This window comes from Coregonus lavaretus (assembly GCF_964263955.1).
Source record: "Coregonus lavaretus genome assembly, chromosome: 2".
Taxonomy (NCBI): Eukaryota; Metazoa; Chordata; class Actinopteri; order Salmoniformes; family Salmonidae; genus Coregonus; species Coregonus lavaretus.
Window position 1 is genome coordinate 16,123,927 of NC_139989.1, and position 18,519 is coordinate 16,142,445.

The 18,519-nt window shown below is 41.1% G+C and overlaps 1 protein-coding gene across 1 annotated transcript in view; it reads right to left on the reverse strand.

The window, feature by feature from the left end:
* Positions 1 to 16,553, reverse strand: part of LOC311149075 (protein disulfide-isomerase TMX3-like) — a gene marked incomplete at its 5' end in the record, with an annotated part of 55,058 nt that extends 38,505 nt beyond the window's left edge. The window contains 6 exons of the mRNA XM_084186183.1: positions 1,836 to 1,916; positions 6,504 to 6,549; positions 8,857 to 8,980; positions 13,504 to 13,543; positions 16,095 to 16,146; positions 16,436 to 16,553. Of these exons, the coding sequence (XP_084042309.1) occupies positions 1,836 to 1,916; positions 6,504 to 6,549; positions 8,857 to 8,980; positions 13,504 to 13,543; positions 16,095 to 16,146; positions 16,436 to 16,553 (461 nt within the window). The remainder of the gene's footprint in view (positions 1 to 1,835; positions 1,917 to 6,503; positions 6,550 to 8,856; positions 8,981 to 13,503; positions 13,544 to 16,094; positions 16,147 to 16,435) is intronic.
* Positions 16,554 to 18,519: the final 1,966 nt, after the last annotated feature.

Sequence of the window (18,519 nt, forward strand, 5' to 3'; positions counted from 1 at the left end):
AATTCACTGCATTGTAAGGGGGAGAGAATACATTTGTTGTATAGAGTTCCATGTGTAGCCCATACCGCATAATGTCCTGTTTAGGAGACTACAGTATTCATATGTCTACATGCAGGTCATATATAGCCAATTTGTCCGATCATATTTATTCATATAGACTTACATAAGTGATTATGTACCCATTTACAGTACCAGTCAAACGTTTAGACACACCTACTCATTCAATGGTTTTTCTTAAATGTTTACTACTTTCTACATTGTAGAATAGTAGTGAAGACATCAAAACTATGAAATAACACATATGGAATCATGTAGAAACCCAAAAAAGTGTTAAACAAATCAAAATATATTTTATATTTTAGATTCTTCAAAGTAGCCTCCCTTTGCCTTGATGACAGCTTTGCACACTCTTGGCATTCTCTCAACCAGCTTCATGAGGCAGTCACCTGGAATGCATTTCAATTAATAGGTGTGCCTTGTTAAAAGTTAATTTGTGGAATTTCTTTCCTTCTTCATGTGTTTGAGCCAATCAGTTGTGTTGTGACAAGGTAGGGGGGGTATACAGAAGATAGCTTTATTTGGTAAAAGACCAAGTCCATATTATGGCAAGAACAGCTCAAATAAGCAAAGAAAAACGACAGTCCATCATTACTTTAAGACATGAAGGTCAGTCAATCCGGAAAATGTCAAGAACTTTTAAAGTTTCTTCAAGTGCAGTCGCAAAAACCATCAAGCGCTATGATGAAACTGGCTCTCATGAGGACCGCCACAGGAAAGGAAGACCCAGTTACTGCTGCTGCAGAGGATAAGTTCATTAGAGTTACCTGCACCTCAGAAATTGCAGCCCAAATAAATGCTTCACAGAGTTCAAGTAACAGACACATATCAACATCAACTGTTCAGAGGAGACTGCGTGAATCAGGCCTTTATGGTTGAATTGCTGCAAAGAAACCACTACTGAAGGACACCAATAACAAGAGACTTGCTTGTGCCAAGAAACACGAGCAATGGATATTAGACCGGTGGAAATCTGTCCTTTGGTCTGTAGTCCAAATAGGAGATTTTTGGTTCCAACCGCCGTGTCTTTGTGAGACGCACTGTAGGTGAACGGATGATCTCCGCATGTGTAGTTCCCACCGTGAAGCACGGAGGAGGAGGTGTGATGGTGTGGGGCTGCTTTGCTGGTGACACTTCTGTGATATATTTAAAATTCATGGCACACTTAACCAGCATGGCTACCACAGCATTCTGCAGCGATACTCCATCCCGTCTGGTTTGGCCTTAGTGGAACTATCATTTGTTTTTCAACAGGACAATGACCCAACACACCTCCAGGCTGTGTAAGGGCTATTTTACCAAGAAGGAGAGTGATGGAGTGCTGCATCAGATGACCTAGCCTGCACAATCACCCGACCTCAACCCAATTGAGATGGTTTGGGGATGAGTTGGACCGCAGAGTGAAGGAAAAGCAGCCAACAAGTGCTCAACAAATGTGGGAACTCCTTCAAGACTGTTTGAAAAGCATTCCAGGTGAAGCTGGTTGAGAGAATGCCAAGAGTGGGCAAAGCTGTCATCAAAGCAAAGGGTGGACACTTTGAAGAATCTAAAATCTAAAATGTATTTTGATTTGTTTAACACTTTTGCTTACTACATGATTCCATATGTATTATTTCATAGTTTTGATGTCTTCACTATTATTCTTCAATGTAGAAAATAGTAAATATAAAGAAAAACCCTTGAATGAGTAGGTGTTCTAAAACTTTTGACTGGTACTGTATATCACCCATAAGAGATGTTGAAGCAACAGTGCATATGTTAAGAGTCCTATGACTTACCCTGCTACCCTGTTGGCGAATTCTACGATGTCATCCTTTGTCCTTGGCCCCTTGTAATTATAGGCAAGATCACCCTTTAGCCTGAGAAAGGAGGAGAGAGAGAGTGTGGGGGAGAGAAAGACATTGAATAACACCAAGAGAAAGACCGTGAATTTCCTTCTTTATGCCAGTCATTTTGTGAGGAGAAATAAGACAGAATGGTACATTTGCATGAGAGAAAAACAAGATAAAAGCCTTTCATTTGGACCTTTAATTATTATGCTCAGTTTCTAGTGCTTGTATGTGTGCATTCTGACCACCCACTCTGGGGTTGCTCTTTGTAGTGCTGTGAAAAGCATGATAACAATGCCAAAGCTAAAAACAATTACACTTCTCCAGCAAGTATGAGTCAAATCCAAAACTGCTCAAACAAAAACTGATTCCAATCCAGACGCAGGTTACGGGGCAAAGGCAGCTACTACACCAGGAAGTGATCCCTATACCCAGAGGTCAGGGGCCGTATGTATCAAGCGTCTCAGAGTAGGAGTGCTGATTTAGGATCAGTTTTGCCTTTAGATCACAATGAATAACATTACATGGACAGGGGTAAACCTGATCCAAGATCAGCGCTCCCACTCAGAGATGCTTGACACTTACAGCCCCAGAATTTCTCTATTTGGTCAGGGTTTTTTCCAATAGCAGTACAGGATAGAAAACAAGGGCCCTCTTCTCTTTCATTATGGAGTTACATCAACCACAGTACTACCAGGATCAGACCCCAAAGACCTGACAAATCCATCAAGGAGTGTTTGCTAGGGTTACGCCAGTACACAAGGCTATTTGGATCTATTCTAATGAACTCCGGGAGAGATGGAGTCTCAGGTCTCTATATTTCTCTCTGGGGATGTAGTCCACTGAGAATATTTCATCACTCGCTTGGTTTAATGTGATGATTGCCCCCACTGTGATCACCTAACAGAGTTATCATGTTCACTCAAACAAAACCTAAGTGTCCTACAGAAGCCTCAAATAAAAAAGATTTGGTTTCAAGCAAATTAATAAAAGACTATACTAATGTATTTTTATTTGTCTGAAGAGGCCACAGCTTCTACTTCTTAGGGGATTTAAATTGTCTTGTAAAAGTGTTAAGACCCCTTAGAAGTCTTCACATTTTGTGTTACAAAGTGGGATTAAAATGTATGTCATTTTTTTGTCAACAATCTACACAACATTTTATGAATAAAATGCAATAACTAAAATAGTCGTTGCGTACGTATTCAGCTCCCTGAGTCAATATGTTAGAAACACCTTTGGCATTGAATACAGCTGCTAGTCTTCTTGGGTAAGTCTATAAAATTGTGTAATATTTGCCCATTATTTTATTTTTTTTTATTCTTCAAGCTCTGGCAAGATGTTGGGGATCATGGCTAGACAGCAATTTTCAAGTCTTACCATATATTCTCAAGCAGGTTTAAGTCAAAACTGTAACTTGGCCCCTCAGGAATATTCACCGTCTTCTTGGTAAACAACTCCAGTGTAGATTTGGCCTTGTGTTTTAGGTTATTGTCCTGCTAAACTGTGAATTCCTCTAACAGTCTCTGGTGCAAAGCAGACTGAAGCAGGTTTTCCTCTAGGATTTTGCCAGTGCTTAACTCCATCCGTTTATTTTTATCCTAAAAAAAAACTATATTTAGGTCATCATTGTGGAGTCACTACAATGTTACATGACACCCAGCATTATAACATGTTATGACACAGTCATAACCATGTCATAATATGTCATAACAGCTGACATAACTTGTCATGACACATATTTAGACCTGTTGTGACTTATTGTGTTATGTTATGGCTGGTTATGACACCTACATAAGAGTGTCAAACCCCACAAGGCATAACATTCCATTACACCATAGCCTACGTGTCAACAGTATGTTTATGTTACACAAAATTGACCATATTTTAAATTGACCATTTAAAATTATCATTGTAATTGCGCACACAATTGTCACACATGCACCTACTCCAATGCTCTGTTGCTGGTGACTGGGATGAATGCAGGAGCAGATTTCAGGAGCAGGACAAGACACCCTCATTTTGACTGATGACTGATATAAGGGCATGTACGTGATAGGCCTATCTGGCTTATATGATTATGATGGACATAATGCTTCTTGACAGTGTCATAAAGTGTATTTTCTACAAGTTATTAAAAATATGAAAAAACCCTGACTGTAAAGAATACATTACAACACCTACTACTAAGGTTTTAAGAAACAAACTTCTTGGCAGGGAAAAAACGAATTTGAATAAATGTGGGTTGACACTTATGTAGGTGTCATAACCATCCATAAAATAACACAATATATGTCACAACCGGTATAAATATATAGGTCATGACAGTGTTATGACCATATTATGACAGGTTATGCCAAGTTATGTCAGCTGTTATAACATTGTTATGACCGTGTCATAACGTGTTATGACACTGGGTGTGAAGTAAAGCGTTACCAATGTTATTGATCCATCCTCAGTTGTTTTCTCCCATCACAGCCATTGAACTAAAAATCCCCAATGGCCTCATGGTAACATCCTTGAGCTACAACTTTACCTTTCATGTGTCTGGGTGGTTTAATATATAATCCACACCCTAATTATTAACTTGACCAAGCTTAAAAGAGATATTCAATGTCTGATTTTTTATTGTTACCCATCTATCAAATCACTGCCCTTCTTTATGAGGCTTTCGAAAAGCTCACTGGTCTTTGTAAGTGAATCTGTGCTTGAAATTCAATACTTGACTGAGGGACAAAAGTTGTCTCAAACTGAGGGATTTCAGTTTGTGACAAAACATGCAAATATAGTGTAGAGAATCATTGTACCATCTAAATCGCTGTGAAATATTCCACATTTTGTTACGTTACAGCCTTATTCTAAAATGGATAAAATCAATATTTTCCTCATCAATCTAAACACAATACCCCATAACGACAAAGCGAAAACAGGTTTTTATAAATTTTTGCAAATGTATTAAACCTAAAAAAACAGAAATACCTTATTTACACAAGTATATGCTATTAAACTTGAAATTGAGCTAAGGTGTATTGATCATCCTTGAGATGTTTCTACAACTTGGAGTCCACCTGTGGTAAATTCAATTGATTGGACATGATTTGGAAAGGCACACACCTGTCTATATAAAGGTCCCACAGTTGACAGTGCATGTCAGAGCAAAAACCAAGCCATGAGGTCGAAAGGAATTATCCGTAGAGCTCAGAGACAGGATTGTGTCGAGGCACAGATCTGGGAAAGGGTACCAAAACATTTCTGCAGCATTGAAGATCCCCAAGAACACAGTGGCCTGCATCATTCTTAAATGGAAGAAGTTTGGAACCACCGAAACTCTTCCTAGAGCTGGCCGCCCAGCCAAACTGCGCAATCGGGGGAGAAGGGCTTTGGTCAGGGCGGAGATGGGAGAATCTTCCAGAAGGACAACCATCTCTGCAGCACTCCACCAATCAGGCCTTTATGGTAGAGTGGCCAGACAGAAGCCACTCCTCAGTAAAAGGCACGTGACAGCCCACTTGGAGTTTGCCAAAAGGCACCTAAAGGACTCTCAGACCATGAGAAACAAGATTCTCTGGTCTGATGAAACCAAGATTGAACTCTTTGGCCTGAATGCAAAGCGTCACGTCTGGAGGAAACCTGGCACCATCCCTACGGTGAAGCATGGTGGTGGCAGCATCATGCTGTGGGGATGTTTTTCAGCAGCAGGGACTGGGAGACTAGTCAGGATCAGATCGAGGGAAAGATGAACGGAGAAAAGTACAGAGAGATCCTTAAGATCCCTGCTCCAGAGGTTCACCTTCCAACAGGACAATGACCCTAAGCACACAGCCAAGAAGACAACACAGGAGTGGCTTCGGGACAAGTCTCTGAATGTCCTTGAGTGGCCCAGCCAGAGCCTGGAGCCTGAACCCAATCGAACATCTCTGGAGAGACCTGAAAATTGCTGTGCAGCGACGCTCCCATCCAACCTGACAGAGCTAGAGAGGATCTGCAGAGAAGAATGGGGGAAACTCCCCAAATACAGGTGTGCCAAGCTTGTAGCGTCATCCCCAAGAAGACTCGAGGCTGTAATCGCTGCAAAGAAATTCTAAAAACCTGTTTTTGCTTCGTCATTATGGGGTGTGTAGATTGATGAGAAAAAACTAACAATTTAATCAATTTTAGAATAAGGCTGTAATGTAACAAAATGTGGAAAAAGTCAAGAGGTCTGAATACTTTCCAAATGCACTGTACACACACATTCTGCTCCATTGCACTCGGGAGCCAGTATATTTGATCACATCTGTATTAATTGGATTACCTGAATAGATTATTATCAAATCATCATATCTTAATGATACAATACCTCATTAGGCCATGTATTGCCCTCAGGGTAGGCGGCAACAACACCTTAAATCCCCCATTGGCTAACCCCAGGGGAGTATGGTGAGCTTTATTCCATAGCTCTCATCATCAGGCCTAATGCTGACAAGTTAAGTCACAATGGACAATTGAGTTCAGCAGAGACATGATCAATGTGAAGGAAAATATTGGGTAAAGCATTGCTCTTGTTTTGTAGCCTAAACTTCTACTAACAAACTGCAATGGTCAGTGTATATCGTCTTCATATGTGCTCATACTTACAATTTGATTGTGGGGTATCCTCGTACTCCAAATTCTGAGGACATGCCTAAATGGAAAAGTGACAATATTTGTAAAAAACTGAAGCATTTGTGTGTCTTTCTGTGTCAATCCATTTCCTCAACTACTTATTTTTTATAGAATTTTTTACTAAGCTGCATATCACATATGGAACTACAGAATGGGACAATAAGGAAGATAAATTCCATAAGAACTACAGTAACCATAATCCTCAGTTAACTGTCATTTTAAGGACCATCTCTCTGTCCTCAGAATGCACTTTCCCTAATACCTGAAAGCTGTTGTCACCTGTTTATGAGGTTTTAGTAGCCTCTTAGTTAGCCTAATCTTGGACAGCGAGTAAAGTCAGCGACAGACAGTCATGTAATCTGTCCGTGGAATTTTAATCTGGTTTATGCGTGATTAGCCAGAGTAAGAGGCTTGGGGTCAACAACATGAGGAAAAAAAGTTTTACAGATCCTAAGTAATGAAGTCTTGGCAATAGTAATAGTGTATCTTTAACAGCCAGGTGAAACCGATAGCAGAATGGCAGTTTCAATGGAGACGTACGTACAGTAAGAAGACATAGGGGAAGTTGTCAACTTCTCTGGTGCATCCCAAATTGCACCCTATAGAGAGCACTACTTTTGACCAGAGCCCTAAAGGCCCTAGCAGTGCATTATAAATGGAATAGCCATTTGGGACTCTATATGCTCAATTAGAGGGAAGATATTTACACTACAAGGCCAAAAGTATGTGGAGAACATCTCATTCCAAAATCATGGGCATTAATATGGAGTTGGTCCCCCCTTTGCTGATATAACAGCCTCCACTCTTCTGGGAAGGCTTTCCACTAGATGTTGGAACATTGCTGCGGGAACTGTCTTCCATTCAGCCACAAGAGCATTAGTGAGGTCGGGCACTGATGTTGGGCGATTAGGCCTGGCTTGCAGTTTGCGTTCCAATTAATCCCAAAGGTGTTCAATGGCGTTGAGGTCAGGGCTCTGAGCAGGCCAGTCACGTTCTTCCACACTGATCTTGACAATCCATTTCTGTATGGACCTCACTTTGTGCACAGGGACATTGTCAGGCTGAAACAAGAGAGCGCCTTCCCCAAACTGTTGCCACAAAGTTGGAAGCACAGAATCATCTAGAAAGTCACTGTATGCTGTAGCGTTAAGATTTCCCTTCACTGGAATTTAGGGGCCTAGCCCAAACCATGAAAAACAGCCCCAGACCATTATTACTCCTCAACCAAATTGTACAGTTGGCACTATGCATTCGGGCAGGTAGCGTTCTCCTGGCATCCGCCAAACCCAGAGTCGTCCGTCGGACTGCCAGATGGTGAAGCGTGATTCATCACTCCACAGAACGCGTTTCCACTACTCCAGAGTCCAATGGCGGTGAGCATTACACCACTCTAGCCGACGCTTGGCATTGCGCATGGTGATCTTAGGCTTGTGTACGGCTGCTCGGCCATGGAAACCCTTTTCATGAAGCTCCAGAGGAACAGTTCATGTGCTAACGTCGCTTCCAGAGAAAGTTTGGAACTCAGTAGTGAGTGTTGCAACCGAGAACAGACGTTTTTACGCACTATAGCACTCTGCGGTCCCGTTCTGTGAGCTTGTGTGGCCTACCACTTCGTGGCTGAACCGTTGTTGCTCCTAGATGTTTCCACTTCACAATAACAACACTTACAGTTTTACAGTTGACCAGGGAAGCACTAGCGGTCTTGTTGGAAATGTGGCATCCTATGACGGTGCCACGTTGAAAGTCACTGAGCTCTTCAGTACGGCCCATTCTACTGCCAATGTTAGCGTATGGAAAATGAATGGCTGTGTGCTCGATTTTATACACCGGTCAGCAACGGGTTTGGCTGAAATAGCAGAATCCACTAATTTTAAGGGGTGTCCACAAACTGACATTTGACTAACTAGCACTTCATACGGGCACACAATCAATCACAGCCGGTTCAGACAAAGAAACCCAAGTATTGGCATCAGCTGATATTGCACCAATTAGATGAATCACTCTACCTTAATATGGCGGCCTATTTAGTCAAACAGGTTCCGCACACACATTCTCTGATGGCTGCCACACGCAAGCTATGCGCTGGTGTTTTCCCACCACCCACCCCACCCGCCACCTATTTGGGCTCTGCTTTTGTTTCGGTCAGGGGTGTTAACCCGATAGACTGCATGTTAAAGCATATATGCTTACTGTTATTTTTGTCTACGACTTATTAAAGCTGTTCAAATGTACTTACATTGACAAAATAATGTAGGTAGTCAAGGCTACAGCCAATCAGGAATATGTAGAGAAGAATTTTGACATTGTCACTGCAACAGAGACTCACCAGAGTATGCAGTGCCGTCCATCTTGCCCACCCGCACCGGCGATCCAGAACTTTTCAACTCGGCGCCGACGTCATACCAAACAGGCTCCAGTTTTTTACAGTAGCCACACCACGGTGCATAAAACTGCAAAGGCACAACACAACACTGTCAATCACTGTAAAAACGATGAAATAGGCCTAGCACTAAAACTATTAACACAAATACACACACAGTTCATAAATAATACACATGGCGGCAACACACTCAGGGACATCAACTGGGTATTGCAGAGTATGGCAGTCCCAATATCCTAGCTCAACCGCAACAATTTAAAATAGGCTACTAAAATCATTCCAAATCCAATTAAAAGGCAAATGCAGTTTAGCGGTATTAGGGGGCTGACTTTAGGACCACGAGGATGCCGTTGGTGCAGGCAGATGAACAGCAAGACTTTTCTCTCAAAACAGTTCAGAGGTGGAAGATGGCTGTAGATGGCTAGGACGCTAGGTAGGCTTAACTGCTGTTTGATTAGACATGGATTAAAAACTAGTTTTTAATCCCAGTGCTGAGCTAGTGCGTAGCAGGCTAACTGCTGTATTGACATGTGTTTGAGGTGAATGAAGCTACAACAGCCAAGGTGATAATAAAGTCCCTCCAGGATTTCGCAGGGATGTTTTGTGATATTTGCGGGGAAAAACACGTCATTTTGCTTCGCCAATTCTGACATTTTGCATGGCAATATGCAATGATTTTGTCCAATTTGTAGGGAAAAACTTTGCTGATGTGTGGCTTGATTTAACCATATTATGTGGTAAATGTGCAGTGATTGGTTGAAATTGCGAGCCCTCTTTTTGCACTGCTGTGATGGGTCAGTTCTATGCAATAATATTGTGATGATTTGATTGTTTTATCTGGAAATATTTGCAACCCCTCGCATAACATGCAGGGAACTGTTTATTTAGCTAAAAAATATATTTGATCGCTGAATCCTGGAGGGACTGATAATGGCGGGAGTAAATGTTGCTTGTTTTTGCTGTTGGCAATTCCATGGTAACAAAGTGACGCAGAGACTCACTTAAAAAATGTATGCCAAGCAAAAATGTATTGCCATGTTTAACAAACCATACACCTACAGTATATGCAGAAGTCTACTATTAACAATTGCCACTGACATTTTTACTAAAACACATTTACTTGAGGAACAGTGCAGATGCAAAGTTTGTTAACAGAAGAAGACAGTAAAATCTCCCTCAGTTTTTTAAGAGACCACGTTTTCAAAAACTCCTAAATATCTACTCCGAATTAAGATTCAAAGATGTCTGCAGAAAGAATGCAGTGTCAGCTAGGATGACACCTTGAGTTTGAAAAAAATCTATTTTGGTTATTGAACTACAGTAAGTGAAGTGGATCAACACTCGGTAACATAACAGAATGATGGTAACATAATGACATCATGGGTCCTTGATCTGTACTATACAGTCATTGTCTCATGGTGATGTATCCTGAAAATGTATATCCCTCCTTTGCATATTATTCTACACACTGGCTATTATTCTAATGAGCTCAGCTCCCAAATAAAACCAAATTTGTTTGGCCCAGACCTCATGAGGGAGAGAAATTTGTGGTAACAGAAACATTATGTAATATTTCTTAAACTTACAGAATAAATCATTTCTGCAAACTAAATATAAATGTCGATTTTAGTTGGCAGGGACCTTTACTTCAACATTGTGTTTTGATGTATTTCTAATACCTTTTAAGACATTTTCTAGTAGATGTTTTTAAGAACCCTTTTCCATCTGTGTGACCAGAAATAAAAGCCTTTGCTTATTCCTAATTTTTAGGATGGAAAATGGTTAACCAAATACATTTAAACTCGGTTTATCACAATTCCTGACATTTAATCCTAGTAAAAATTCCCTGTCTTAGGTCAGTTAGGATCACCACTTCATTTTAAGAATGTGAAATGTCAGAATAATAGTAGAGAGAATGATTTATTTCAGCTTTTATTTATTTCATCACATCCCAGTGGGTCAGAAGTTTACATACACTCAATTAGTATTTTTGGTAGCATTGCCTTTAAATTGTTTAACTTGGGTCAAACGTTTTGGGTAGCCCTCCACAAGCTTCCCACAATAAGTTGCTGGTATAACTGAGTCAGGTTTCTAGGCCTCCTTGCTCGCACACGCTTTTTCAGTTCTGCCAACAAATTTTCTATAGGATTGAGGTCAGGGCTTTGTGATAGCCATTCCAATACCTTGACTTTGTTGTCCTTAAGCCATTTTGCCACAACTTTGGAAGTATGCTTGGGGTCATTGTCCATTTGGAAGACCCATTTCAAATAAAATCAAATTTTATTTGCCACATGCGCCGAATACAAAAGGTGTAGACATTACAGTGAAATGCTTACTTACAGCCCTTAACCAACAATGCATGTATTTTTTTTATAAAAAAGTAAAATAAAACAAAAAAGGTGTTGAGAAAAAAAGAACAGAAGTAAAATAAAATAACAGTAGGGAGTACCGGTGCAGAATCAATGTGCGGGGGCACCGGCTAGTTGAGGTAATATGTACATGTGGGTAGAGTTAAAGTGACTATGCATAAATAATTAACAGAATAGCAGCAGCGTAAAAATATGTGGTGGGGGTGGGGGGGGCAGTGCAAGTAGTCCGGGTAGCCATGATTAGCTGTTCAGGAGTCTTATGGCTTGGGGGTAGAAGCTGTTGAGAAGCCTTTTGGACCTAGAATTGGCGCTCCGGTACCGATTGCCGTGCGGTAGCAGAGAGAACAGTCTATGACTAGGGTGGCTGGAGTCTGACAATTTGCGACCCAGCTTTAACTTCCTGACTGATGTCTTGAGATGTTTCTTCAATAAATCCACATAATTTTCCTTCCACATGATGCCATCTATTTTGTGAAGTGGACCAGTCCCTCCTGTAGCAAAGCACCCCCACAGCATGATGCTGCCACCCCTGTGCTTCACGGTTGGGATGGTGTTCTTCGGCTTGCAAGTTCCCCCTTTTTCCTCCAAACATAACAACGGTCATTATGGCCAAACAGTTCTATTTTTGTTTCATCAGACCAGAGGACATTTCTCCAAAAAGTACGATCTTTGTCCCCATGTGCAGTTGCAAACCGTAGTCTGGCTTTTTTATGGCGGTTTTGGAGTAGTGGCTTCTTCCTTGCCGAGCGACCTTTCAGTTTATGTTGATATAGGTCTCATTTTACAGTAGATATAGATACTTTTGTACCCGTTTCCTCCAGCATCTTCACAAGGTCCTTTGCTGTTGTTCTGGGATTGATTTGCACTTTTCACACCAAAGTACGTTCATCTCTAGGAGACAGAACACGTCTCCTACCTGAGCAGTATGACGGCTGCGTGATCCCATGGTGTTTATACTTGCGCACTATTGTTTGTACAGATGAACGTGGTACCTTCAGGCGTTTGGAAATTGCTCCCAAGGATGAACCAGACTTGTGGAGGTCTACAATTGTTTTTCTGAGGTCTCGGCTGATTTCTTTTGATTTTCCCATGATGTCAAGCAAAGAGGCACTGAGTTTGAAGGTAGGCCTTGAAATACATCCACAGGTACACCTCCAATTGACTCAACTGATGTCAATTAGCCTATCAGAAGCTTCTAAAGCCATGACATCATTTTCTGGAATTTTCCAAGCTGTTTAAAAGGCACAGTCAACTTAGTGTATGTAAACTTCTGACCCACTGGAATTGTGATACAATGAATTATAAGTGAAATAATCTGTTTGTAAACAATTGTTGGAAAAATTACTTGTGTCATGCACAAAGTAGATGTCCTAACCGACTTGCCAAAACTATAGTTTGTTAACAAGAAATTTGTGGAGTGGTTGAAAAAACGAGTTTTAATGACTCCAACCTAAGTGTATGTAAACTTCCGACTTCAACTGTATATGCTCCTATAAACTTAACATGTTGGCGCTCATGGGACGTACTCTCCAAATAGCATTTTAGAGTTTTTAAAAATTGTGTAGAAAAATAGTAGGCCTAAATGAGCTTCAACCCCACCCTGTCACTTTGCTATACCCTGGGTTTACTTGAAATGATACCCCTGAATACACTACCAGACAAAAAAGTTGAATTACAACATTTCAATCAAATCTGCCATCTTTGTGGCAATGCTGTGCTTGATATTGGGATTGGCATTTCCACCTAAGCATTTTTTTGCCTGATAGTCAATGCACAGCCCTGTTCTGTGTACCAGTCTACAAGACTGTGTTTCCGGCTGTGTGTGCGCGTGCCTATAGTGATCCACGTCAGTGCATACATTACGACTGCTGTCACTCCAATCATTTCTCCTCAAGCGGTCAGACTGGCACTCCCTGTCCAGACCAGACTAGGAGTGGAAGCTGCTTTGGGTGCCAGCTGGATTTGCTCAGGCCCCAGACATGAACCCTGGGCTCTGGCATAAGCCCCCTCAGAGCCCCCCGGCCAGGCGCGCCGCCCGCCATGCATGACTTCTCATTGACTAAAACACACACAGTAGACCCCCCCCCCCCACGGCCACTTCCGTAAGGGATGAGCTGGACACTGGTGTCGGGACGAGGGTCTAAAGCAGTGCTGAATGGGCTCATTCAGCCTCGTCAGGTCAGCATGATTGCAGTGTGTGTGATGCAAAGCAAACAAGACTCACGTCCACCAGCCAGACATCATCGACTCTGGTGTCTTTAAATCTGAGGAAGAAAATAAATGATCAGAATTCATAACATTTTGGCTTTATATTTTAACCAGTACCAAAGCTATTAAAATAGATCTAATCCTTTTTTTTCATCATAAAAAGCGACTTATTCAAACCATGAAGCTTCTCAATAACTGGTATGAAACTTTGAAGATGTCTAATAGACACGTTCACGTCATGTCGGAAACAATGGGACCTCAGAGTTAAAATGAACAAAAAGTATTTGCGTATAGCTTCCTATTGGTTGATTCTGATATTTCCCAAGTGGAAAACTCATTTTTCTACGAGTAAGCAAGTCAGACATTTGAGTTTCCGATATGACGTGAACACGGCATTATAGACACACAACCATAACGAACAAGACATACTGCAACAAGGATGTAATGAGCAGGCCCTTAACTTGCGGAGGGGCGGGGGACTGGGGGGGTCATGATCTCCCCAATATTAGAGACAGGCCAATTTGACCCCCTCAATAATATACCATGATGAATTGGAAATTATTTTCCCACCGTAGTTACTGGCTTTCTGTGGCTTTAAAATACTACTCAATTCCTAATTTTATGATTGGATCCCCCCGCCGCCAAATATGCTTTTGGTTTAGCCCGGTCCTCAGAGGCCTGGTTTGTGAAGGGAAAAAAGTTGCACAGGGCTCGTAAGGAGAACGGAGCAATAGCTCCTCTCTTTCGCTCTCTCCCTCTCCTCTTAATAAAACCCTTAATTTATGAGCTGACTTGTAACAAATAAAGGAGGTCACATTTAACATGGTAAATTCATAAGAATGAATAATAATTATATAGAAAAATATATTTTTTAAAGTTTAAGTTTCTATTGCAAAGTGACGAGATGCGCATGTGAGCGGTATTTCTCAAAATTAGTGATAATTGGTAACGGTTATATTGGGCTCAATTTTGTGAGTTCAAATAACTGGTTTCTAGTAGGCTACAGAATTAGAGAAGGGCCATTTCTCTGAACCTCAGGCAGTAGGCTCAAGCAAGCCTGTTTCTCTCCCCAGTCAGAGGTAGCATGCCTGTCTCACATACTCTGGCCAGCAGCAGCAACCTAGAAAACTATTTTGAAGGCCAAAATTCTGGGGGGAAAGCACTCATGTTTATGCAACCTAATAGTCACCTTTAGAATACTTCCAGAACCAACTTTATATTTTATTTCAATCGAGAAAATCTACAAAATAAATTGGCCCACCATAAATCTTCATTGATAGGGATGCATGTGACATTGCACAGGAGGATGCTGGTTAATTTATCCTTTATTACTTTTTTCTTCTTGATTTCAATATGGAAGGGAAGCCAGTTACTGGTGATTGTATGTACGGTTTCTTGATGAGTAAAATGTATTCTTATACCATAATTTTGTGGGGAGGTTAAGGGGCGTATGATGTTCCCACATGATGAAACGGGGCCATGACAGAAAAAGTTTGGGAAGCACTGATCTAGCTAATGATTAGCACAAATACAGATGGGTAACCCCATGCTTCAGCCTATTTATTTATAGCCACTATGCTGCATCAGTTGGGCTACAGGTGATAATGCTTATTGCCAAATAACACACCAGCCTGATAATATGGACCAATATGTTGTTAGGCTCATTTTTGTAATGGTGTCACCATCATTTTATTTTCAATCATTTTAGAGTAGAAAAAGTCACCAGGGCTGCGTTCAGTACAAAAAACGTGATGCAACGTTCAATTAAAACGGAAACAGTGCTGTTCTGAATGACCAGTTGAAAAACGGGCAGGGGTTGGGTTGTGGGTTCAAAATGCACCGCTGCCCTTCAAATACGTCACTCACTGCTTCAAGCCACACCCACTAAACATAGGTTACCTGTTCTGGAACGTTGAAGAACGTTTTGGGGAAACATGTCATTCAGTACAACCCGTTAAACAATGTAGCAAACGTTCAATCGAACTGAACACACCACAGAACTGACTTTCCCACAGTTGTTCAACCAGAAAATTGCCAAGCGTGGTTACTTTCTGAACTTATAAAGTTAGACCAACAGTTTAAAGTAATATCCAAATGATTGGAATTTCAGTTGTGGTTGGGATATATTGACCAAATTAACAGAAACGTTTGGGATGTATTTTCCCTTCAAAATTCACCAGAAACTACCATTTCACAGCCATTTCCTTCTTTTTTTTTTATCTCCCGGGAGGGGACATACCCCTGGACCCCCCTAGAAGGATGTTGATCCTGGAACCCAGTGACCCCACCCCACCCCAATATACAACACAAAGTTACCCCCCTGGTGATGGGTACACTGAGTCAAACTCAGAAGTCTACAATTTTGTTTACAAACAATATTAACATAAGTTTCTGTGTACAGGGAGAGTGACTGGTTTGAGATTGGAATAGCTTATGTTACCTTAACATAAGATAAAATAGTTATTAATTGGGTAAACACTCAGGTCTATTACATTAACCAAAATGGTCGTCAGTCCCCTGGTGACAACATTCGCATACATACTAGGGATTGACGTTAAACAAAGACAGGAAGATTCCACAATCAAAATGCATTAGAGCATCACTTACGTGTCATCGAGTTCTTCGACAATTGCAAGCACCGTTGAACATAGAAAAAGCCCTACAATAAAAACAGAATGAACAGTTCATGTGAAAATCTTCACGTTAACAATTAATCAACACAGTTATACGAATGCTTCTGCAATTTTTGATATGCTGCTAACGTTACCTACTGCTTTCAACCTCATGATGCATCAGCTAGAATAGCTCGCGCCCTTAGCTAGCTACTGTTACTGCGTGCAATTTACAGCACAATTCCACCCAAGCGAACAAATCTAACAAGTTATCAAGGTAATGCAACGAATAACGCATTTATGAACAAAACAGAAACGGTTAGAAAGTGTAAGTACCTGCACAAACCAAGGTGGCTTTCACTTTTGCCATCGCTCCGAATGGAAACGTCAAGCAGGAAATAAATACAAGCAATAATTTCGGTCTGTCTGAGCATGCGCTGTGATTACGCTGCATTAAATCGGAAGCATCACAATGTTGCAGGAATCAGAAATACATAAATACTATTACTTTTATAAAAACAACTTAACCCCCATGTAGTCTTTCAGTGTTCATCATAGTTACATTTACAGACAATCTCTTTCTTTGGTATATTTCCTTTTGGATATGTCCTGCTGTTAAATGAACATACTGTAGCCTACAATTGATTCAGTTTAGCCAATAATTAATAATAATAATAATAATAAAATACATTTGTAAACATGCTTTTACTTATACAGAATAATACATTAATAAAATACAAATAAAAACCAAATAGATTAATAAAAATTGACACAACTAGACAGGAGCAGGCCTATGCCTTATGGGGCCGATTCCGACCTGAGTTAAGCGCCATAAATGGAATGTAATTCCCTTTTTATGCACTTTTCTCTCTATGCCTAGTCTGACCTTGAATTTAAGCATGAGAATAGCATTCTATTCTCCCGCTATTCGTTGAGGGTCATCTAAGAAAAATCATCTACATCATTTTTTTCTGATAGAAGTAACAGCATTCTCCATGCACTGCAATTGATAAATTAATAAGAGCTATTGATAAGAGCTAAGTAAATTAGTAATCCGTTTGTAGAAGGGGATTGTAAATACACATAGCAATTGCTTTAGCTGATTTTTTCTTATGATTCCTGGAGACCAATGTGAAACCAGTCATAAGGAAGCAACCCGAAATTCATATCAACATGACATGTATTGCAGCCCCTTTTCCACAGTCAAGTAGTCTAGGCTATAAATAGCTGTGCCATTATTCCGAATTTTAATTGTGTGCCCTCATAATTTGCGAAAGTATTCACCCCCCTTGGCATTTTTCCTATTTTGTTGCCTTACAACCTGGAATTAAAATTGATTTTTTGGGGGTTGTATCATTTCATTTACACAACATGCCTACCACTTTGAACATGCAAAATATTGCATCCACTGGGATATTGCAGCCACTGGGATTTTTGCCCATTCTTCAAGGCAAAACTGCTCCAGCTCCTTCAAGTTGGATGGGTTCCGCTGGTGTACAGCAATCTTTAAGTCATACCACAGATTCTTAATTGGATTGAGGTCTGGGCTTTGACTAGGCCATTCCAAGACATTTAAATGGTTCCCCTTAAACCAGCAGTATGCTTAGGGTCATTGTCCTGCTGGAAGGTGAACCTCCGTCCCAGTCTCAAATCTCTGGAAGACTGAAACAGGTTTCCCTCAAGAATTTCCCTGTATTTAGTGCCATCCATCATTCCTTCAATTCTGACCAGTTTCCCAGTCCCTGCCGATGAAAAACATCCCCACAGCATGATGCTGCCACCACCATTCTTCACTGTGGGGATGGTGTTCTCGGGGTGATGAGAGGTGTTGGGTTTGCGCCAGACATAGCGTTTTCCTTGATGGCCAAAAAGCTCAATTTTAGTCTCATCTGACCAGAGTACCTTCTTCCATATGTTTGGGGAGTCTCCCACATGCCTTTTGGCGAACACCAAACGTGTTTGCTTATTTTTTTCTTGAAGCAATGGCTTTTTTCTGGCCACTCTTCCATAAAGCCCAGCTCTGTGGAGTGTACGGCTTAAAGTGGTCCTATGGACAGATACTCCAATCTCCGCTGTGGAGCTTTGCAGCTCCTTCAGGGTTATCCTTGGTCTCTTTGGTGCCTCTATGATTAATGCCCTCCTTGCCTGGTCCGTGAGTTTTGGTGGGCGGCCCTCTCTTGGCAGGTTTGTTGTGGTGCCATATTCGTAAAAAATGTTAATAATGGATTTAATGGTGCTCCGTTGAATGTTCAAAGTTTCTGATATTTTTTTTAACCAACCCTGATCTGTACTTCTCCACAACTTTGTCCCTGACCTGTTTGGAGAGCTCCTTGGTCTTCATGGTGCCGCTTGCTTGGTGGTGCCCCTTGCTTAGTGGTGTTGTAGACTCTGGGGCCTTTCAGAACAGGTGTATATATACT